The following is an 8,424-nucleotide window of genomic DNA, read 5'->3' as shown; positions in this document are numbered from 1 at the left end:
AATTTTCAAACTATATTTGGGAATATATATATATATATATATATATATATATATATATATATATATATATATATATATATATATATATATATATATATATATATATATATATATATATATATATATATATATATATATATATATATATATATGTGTGTGTGGTATGTGTGTCGAAAACTTAAAAACATCTACAGAATTGATAAAATACTTACGTTTGATGTGAAAATATTTGACGAAAAAGGCTATGGTAAGAAGCTATATTTTTCAAACTATATTTGGGAAATTCTATTTAAACAGAGCTAACAAAAAGCAAATTGCTGATATCACTCAAAGTAAGTAAATGTCAGAATAATTTTGAAGCTACAATGATCTGGTTTAAGAGCACTTGTTTTCAACATCGCTACATAAAAAACGTTGAATTTTGGCTTATGAGGCTCTCCCCAAGGGTAGAAAGAAGCTCTTTATCATGCGTTGAACACCTACACTTTGAGTCACTATCACAATTTTTCTTGTTCTGTCCTCTCAGCCAGGAGCCATAAAGCTTGTTCAAACGAAAACGAGTTAGACCCTTTAAGCTATTTTCTTCTAAATAAAGCTGGAAATCCCTGAAAAAGAAGCAAACAACAACCTTTAAAAACAGTCCATAAAAACTGTTAATACCCTTTAATGCATTGTAAATACACTAAAAAACATTAACTAAAATTCCCCTTGTGTGTTTGCTGCATTTTATACCTGTTTAGAGATTAATAATAGGGACATGTTAAATATTTCCTTTAGAAAATGTCTTCCCTTAGAGTCCTGATTCCAAAACAACATTTGAGTTATTTCAAAACATCATTGGTAAATCGCAATATTAGTCCATGTAGTGTACGTAATATTAACATTTAGTTTCTTTCCATTGCTTATGTTCATACTTCTTATTAAACAAACCCCCCTCTTTCTACGTATTTCACGGTGTCCAAAATAAGAGTAAGACGAACTACACTGTCTATTTAATCTGCTTCGAAACAGATTTTAATTTCTTAAGAGTATTTTTCTTTAAAGTATAAAAAAAAAGTTTGTTCAAACAAAAGTAAAAAGTTACATTCAAAAAATGAAATAAACATAAACTTTTCTGTTTATGAAGGGCCTTTAACCCTTCGATTTTTACGGTAAAGTTTTAGAGTGCTTAAAAATTACTTATTCTAACCAAATTATTCCAACTTAATGACCTTTGTGTTTGAGCAGTCGTTTTTTAAGAACTGGTAAGAAAGTCAAACTTTAGTATCAAATGAAAGGAATTGAGGAATGGGGTAGCTAGCCCATGTACAGAGATTAAGCTTTATTTAGGCTTTAATGTCACTCCTTCATTTGAAAAACCTGATTTTTTTTTAATTTATATAAGTTCTTATCTTTTTTTCAAATCATACCTAGACCTAGCCTGAATATGGCAAGGGCTACCGCCCACTGTTTGCGTTAAGGAAACAAAACTTTCCGAAAAGGAAGTTTTTCAAAGAAAAGTAAAGGCCATATTAAACTTAAGATCAAAAGAAATAAAAACCTACAAAAACTCAAACTCGAAACAACCAGAAATTAGTATGAAAGAATAAATGAACCTCAAAACGAACAGAAATGAAATTAGCAAACATAGCAAAAACATACAACAGTTCCTAATATAAATGAAAAGATAAATCTTAAAACGACTAAAGCTTAAATGGTATACGAAAATCCATCACAAACGAACAAAAATATGTTGCTGTCGAAGCATAATGAAACCAAAACAAACAGAAATTGAATAAACAATCATAGTAAACAAACTTGCAATAGGTACTAATGAAAATAAGTGATGAAAAATCATAAAACGAAAAACATAGATTGAAAATGCAATCAAGCTGGAAACTACAATAATCCCTACAAACAAGAGTTTGGGTACTGCCTCATTGTAAAAGTCTAAAACCTAAAGCGTCTTTCGCACTTTAGTGAAAACTGAAGTATATATAATTAAACTGAAAATGTCATATATGATATTAGTTATTGAAAGATCATCAGTTCAAGATTTTATTTAATTAAAATTTTTATTTTTATTTTAAATGCTGTGATTACTGGAAAAGAAAAATTGTATTACAATTTGCTTTCAATGAATTGCTAATGACTCAGTTGATTTTAAACTTCTTCAGTTAGGGAAAGGGGCAGTATCCTCACTCTTGTCGCGAAACTAATTTGACTACAATGAAACTATCAAACAGTTCGTGGTAACGAACTGTAGTAAGGAGCGATCCGGCTCAATAGTAACCAAAACTCTAAAAAATTGAATTTGGATATCAATAGCTACATCAAATGAATCGCATTTTAATGCTGATTTTAAATATATAAGTTTCATCAAGTTTAGTCTTAGCCATATAAAGTTACAAGCCTGAGAAAATTTGCCTTATTTAGGAAAATAGGGGGAAACACCCCTTAAAAGTCGTAGGATCTTAACGAAAATGACACCATCAGATTCAGCGTATCAGAGAACCCTCCTGTAGAAGTTTTACGCTCCTATCAACAAAAATGTGGAATTTTGCATTTTTTGCCAGAAGACAAATCACGGGTGCGTGTTTATTTGTTTGTTTTTTTTCCCAGGGATCATCGTATCGACCAAATGGCCCTAGAATGTCGCAAGAGGGCTCATTCTAACGGAAATGAAAAGTTCTAGTGCCCTTTTGAAGTGACAAAAAAAATTGGAGGGCATCTAGGCCCCCTCCCACGCTCATTTTTTTCCCAAAGTCAACGAATCAAAATTTTGAGATAGCCATTTTGTTCAGCATAGTCGAAAATCATAATAACTATGTATTTGGGGATGACTTACTCCCCCACAGTCCCTGGGGGAGGGGCTGCAAGTTACAAACTTCAACCAGTGTTTACATATAATAATGGTTATTGGGAAGTGTACAGACGTTTTCAGGGGGATTTTATTTGGTTTTAGGGGTAGGGTTGAGGGAGGGGGCTATGTGGGAGGATCTTTCTTTGGAGAAATATGCCATGGGGGAAAAAATTCAATGAAAAGGGCGCAGGACGAATCTGGTCACGTTAGAAAAAAACGTCAAATTCAGAGCTTAATATACAATGGTGGGTGTTCGGAGCCTCTTTATTATGGAGTATAATTTGAAAATAACACAACTATACGAGCGATAAAACATATATACCACAACCATAACTCAACTAACGAAAGAACTGCTAAGAGATAACACAACTATAAAGCGAAAACAGGTGAAAACTAAGGGGAAAATAAACGAACTAAGAGGTGGAAGGGGCCCAGAGAAAAAATATAATCCTTTTTCAATTTTGAGCCTAACTTCCGCAAAGGAGTAATAATGTCAGAAGCCCCGAAATTCCGAATTATTTTCTTTTCAAACAGTTCGTGGTAAAGAACTGTAGTAAGGGGCGACCCGGCTCAATAGTAAACGGAACTCTAAAAAACGAAATTTTGATGCTAAAAGATACATCAAAAGAATCGAATCTTTACGCTGATTCTAAATGTATAAGTTTCAATTAATTTAGTCGTTGTCATCAAAAGTTACGAGCCTGAGAAAATTTGCCCTATTTTGGAAAAAAGGGGGAAACATCCCCAAAAAGTCATAGAATCTTAACGAAAATCACACTATCGCATTCGGCATATCAGAGAACTCTATAGCAAAAATTTCAAGCTCCTATCTAAAAAAATGTGGAATTTCATCCCCAGGGGTCATCGTATCGACCAGGTGGTCTTAGAGTGTCGCAAGAGGGCTCATTCTTACGGAAATGAAAAGTTCTAGTGTCCTTTTTAAGTGATAAAAAAATTGGAGGGCAAATAGGCCCCCTCCCACGCCTATTTTTTTCCAAAAGTCAACAGATTAAAATTTTAAGATAGCCATTTTGTTCCGCATAGTCGAAGACCATAATAACTATGTCTTTGGAAATGACTTACTCCCCCACAATTTCTGGGGGAGGGGCTGCAAGTTACAAACTTTGACCAGTGTTTACATATAGTAATGGTTATTGGGAAGTGTACAGACGTTTTCATGGTTATTTTTTGGTTTGGGGGTGGGGTTGATGGGAGAGGGCTTTGTGGGAGGATCTTTCCTTTGAGGAATATGTCATGGGGGAAGAAAAATTCAATGAAAAGGGCGCAGGATTTTCAAGAATTACTATAAAAAAACAATGAAAAAATAAACATGAAAACGTTTTTTCAAATGAAAGTAAGGAATAGCATTGAAATTTAAAACGAACAGAGATTATTACGCATATGAGGGGTTCTAAAAATATTTTAGCATAAAGAGCGAGGTATTTAGGAGGAGATAAATACCTCGCTCTTTATGCTAAAATATTTTTAGTAATTTCAACTATTTATTCTACGGCCTTTTTGATTCAGGGGTCATTCTTAAAGAATTGGGACAAAACTTACGATTTAGTGTAAAGAGCGAGGTATTAACGAGGGTACAAACCCCCTCGTACACATTATAAAAATATAAGAATATAAAAGTTTGTTACGTAAGTTAATTCTTAAGTTACGTATATTTTTTACTAATAACAACGTTCGTTGAAAATTAAAAGTTCTAGTAGCCTTTTTAAGTAACCAAAAAATTGGAGGGCAGCTAGGCCTCCTTCCCCACCCCTTATTTCTCAAAATCGTCTGATCAAAACTAAGAGAAAGCCATTTAGCCAAAAAAAAAAATAATATACTAATTTCATTTCAATAATTTATGTGCGGAGAGCCAAAATCAAACATGCATTAATTCAAAAACTTTCAGAAATTAAATAAAAAAAACTAGTTTTTTTATCTGAAAGTAAGGAGCGACATTAAAACTTAAAACGAACAGAAATTACTTCGTATATGAAATGGGTTGTCCCCTCCGCAGTCCCTCGCTCTTTACGCTAAAGTTTGACTCTTTGCCACAATTCTACTTTTTTAAACAATTAAAAACTTTAGCGTAAAGAGCGAGGGACTGCGGAGGGGACAACCCATTTCATATACGAAGTAATTTCTGTTCGTTTTAAGTTTTAATGTCGCTCCTTACTTTCAGATAAAAAAACTAGTTTTTTTATTTAATACTTGGAAAGAACTAATGAAATTAAACTTAATGTTTGATATATAATAAAAATAATTGCTGAAAGCTCATCAGTTCAAAAATAAATTTTACTATAAGTTTTTATGTTTATTGTCAATGTTGTAATTACAGGAAGAAAATATTTATAATATAATTCGTTTTTAGTAAAACACCAATGACCCTGTAGGTTTTAGACTCTTACAGAGAGGGAAGGAAGCAGTACCCAAACTCTTATTTGTGGAGATTTTCGTTCGGAGATTTTCGTTCTTATTTGTGGAGGTTTTCAAGCTATGTTTGAGTTTTTAATTTAGGTTTTGCTCGTTTTGATGGTTATTTATTGATTTTTATTAGTACCTTTTGTACGTTTGTTTGCGGTGATTCTTTATTTAATTTCTGTTTGTTTTAGGTTTCATTTACACTTTAAGAGTAATTTTTGGTCATTTTGAGTTTGATTCATTATAAGTTTTTTTTTTATTTCTTCTGATATTAAGTTCAATATAGTCTGTAATTTTCTTTGAAAACTTCTTTTTCGAAATTTTTTTTAGTTAATTTCTGTTAATCTTTGATTACCAAGATTTCAAGTTTTTCAAATTTTCAGATTTCAAAATAATTTATTTTCCATTTAATTCGTTTTAGTAAAGGGCCAAATACGCAACAGGCCTTATGCTTTTACAGTTAGGGATACGGTCAGCAGCTAAACTCTTGCTTGTAGTGAAGACTATGGGTATCTTGAACAGTCTTGGAAACATCTAATTAAATTAAACTCAATTCCCATGATTTTTGGAGTAAAATGTGGTTAACAGTTGTTTTTGTAGGGAGGGGGATGTCGACCCATAGAGGGAGGGCCATGAGTCAGCTTCCATAACTTTTGGAATACATTATTACTAGTAATTTTCTTAGGGATGGTTTGGGCCATGGAGGGAGAACCTTAAGTCCTCTCCCTTGATTTTTGGAATAAGATATCTGTATTAAATTTTTTAGGGGGAGGGGCCATGGAGGGGGCCAAGAAGTCAGTTCTCATGAATTTTCGAATAAAATGTAGTTAATATGTTTATTCTCTGTTTTTGGAAGGGGGGGAGTGGTTTTTTCTACCCCAGAGTTTTTGTTATATGATCTTTGGTCTATTCTGATTAAAATAGCTTTCTCAAAAATTGGATTTATTTGATATTGCAAAAATAGGACATGGGGGAGGAGGCTAGTTGCTTTTCTGTCACTTTTGACTCTTCAAAATGGAAATGAAACTTTAAATTGAGGCAACTCGAAGGTTTATATGACCAGCACTTCCATAAAACTATATATGCCCCCGGAGCATAACTTACAACACTATGGTAATCCTCCTCTGGGGCTTATGTTAATCCTGGAGTTTTGTTACATGGTCTTTGGTTTATTTAACAAAATGGCTGCATAGAAATTTGAAACTGATGCATTTGGCGAGAAGAGGACATGGGGGGACAATTGCCCTCCGATCTCAATAAAATTTAAACTTAAACTATCAATTTCTAATCATTTGAGCCCCCTCTACAGTTTATACAACCACCCCTTCCATAAAAGACTTATATTTTCCTGGGGCGTAATTTACAACGCTTGCCCCAGGGCTCTGAAGAGTTTTTTCGACCCGAAGTTTTGGTTATTAGATCTTTGAAGTATTTTGAACCAATTGGCTATGTCAAAAAATTTGATCGGATGCAGTTGGAGAGAAAAGGGTGTGGGGTATGGTTGCCCTGTGTTCACTTTTGACTCTTAAAAGGGAAATAGAGATTTCAATTTCCAATCAAATGAGCTCCTTCTGAAGTTTATATGACCATCTCTTCCATTAAAACCTTATATTACCCCAGAGCAGAGCTTCAAATACTTTCCCTTGGGCTTTGCGGGGTTTTTCAACCCTAGAGTTATTGTTATCTCATGTTTGAACTATTTTTTTAACAAAATGACTATGTAAAAATTTTTCCTTGGGTGCATTGGGGAAAACAGGGCATGGAGGGGTAGGTTGTCATCCAAGCACTCTTGACTCTTAAAAGGTGAATTAGAACTTTCAATTTAAAATTATTTGAGCCCCCTCTGAAGTTTATTCGACCACCCTTTCCATAAAACCTTATATGTTCCTGGGGCATCGCTTACAACTCTCGCCCCATGCCCAGGGCTCTGGGGGTTTGTTTTGAACTCAAAGTTTCGATCATCTGATCTTTGAAGTATTGTGAGCAAAATGGCTACGTCAAAAAGTTTGATCAGATTAGCTTGGAGAAAAAAGGATACAGGAAGGGGGGGATCTAGGTGTCCTGTCTTCACTTTTTACTCTTAAAAGGGAAACAGAACTTTCATTTTCCAATCAAATGAGCCTCCTGAAGTTCAGAAGACCACTCTTTCCACTAAAACCTTATATGCCTCCAAGGTAGAAGTTAAAACACCTGCTCTCCGCCTCTGGGGGGTTTCAACCCGGAGTTATCTTTATCCGATGTTTGAACTATTTTTCATAAAATGACTGTCTCAATTAAAATTTCAGGTGGGTTCCGGAAAAAAGCCGTGGCGCTTAGTTGCCCCCCGAATCTTTTGGCTCTTAAAAATTGAATTCGAACTTCCCGTTTCCAATCAAATGAGCCCCTTCTGAAGTATATATGATCATTCCTTCCATTAAAACTTTATATGCCCCCGGGGAAGAACATGCAACGTCTGTCCCCAGGCTATGGGGGGTTGTGACAACCTCAGAGTTATTGTTATCTGTTGCATTTAATATTACTTTTACAAAATGGTTATTTCAATTTTTTTCGAATGTGGTTAAGGAAAGAAGGCGTGGGGGGCTAGTTGCCCTCCTATCACTTTTGACTCAGAAAAAGAGTGCTAGAAATTCCGATTTCCATTCGAATGAGCCCCTCTAATGTTTATACGACCACCCCTTCCATATGAAGTGTTCCTTGGGAAAAACAAATAAATAATAAAACATTGAAACCTTATGGCTTTTACTATAGGCAACGCTATAGCATTGCCTCTGATACATCAATACTTGTAAATTGATTAGCAGCAAACGAATGTGATTTCTATTACTACAATTTCTCGGGTATTTAATTTCTTTGCCTAAAAACTAGAGACTAAAGCGACTGAATGCATCTTAAGAAAATATGAATGGCAGAAGGTTCAATTCAAAAATGACAGAATATATTTGCGCCCCCCTAATTTGAAATGGTGGAATTTTTTCAGGTTAGTAACTTTCGTTGGATAGCTTTAAACTTAACAAATTTTATGTTCTGGAATCATAGGCAGCGCATTAATACTGCCTAAGTAAAGAGCGATGTGGGCACAATGAATTTTGTTTTTTCGACCAAGACCCTTCGTACAGGAAGAGCTGTGGTAGAAACTTCGAGAGTAGCTCATTCCATTGGAAATT

The 8,424-nt window shown here is 34.2% G+C and overlaps 1 protein-coding gene across 1 annotated transcript in view; it reads right to left on the bottom strand.

The window, feature by feature from the left end:
* Positions 1-253: 253 nt before the first annotated feature.
* Positions 254-8,424, bottom strand: part of LOC136041839 (uncharacterized) — a 37,318-nt gene continuing 29,147 nt past the window's right edge. The window contains exon 5 of the mRNA XM_065726618.1: positions 254-605. Within this exon, the coding sequence (XP_065582690.1) occupies positions 401-605 (205 nt within the window). The 3' untranslated portion in view covers positions 254-400. The remainder of the gene's footprint in view (positions 606-8,424) is intronic.

The sequence above is a fragment of the Artemia franciscana genome, unplaced genomic scaffold (genome assembly GCF_032884065.1).
Source record: "Artemia franciscana unplaced genomic scaffold, ASM3288406v1 PGA_scaffold_412, whole genome shotgun sequence".
NCBI classification, from domain to species: Eukaryota; Metazoa; Arthropoda; class Branchiopoda; order Anostraca; family Artemiidae; genus Artemia; species Artemia franciscana.
The sequence above is the reverse complement of the archived record's forward strand: the minus strand, read 5'-3'. Positions and strand labels throughout refer to the sequence as shown.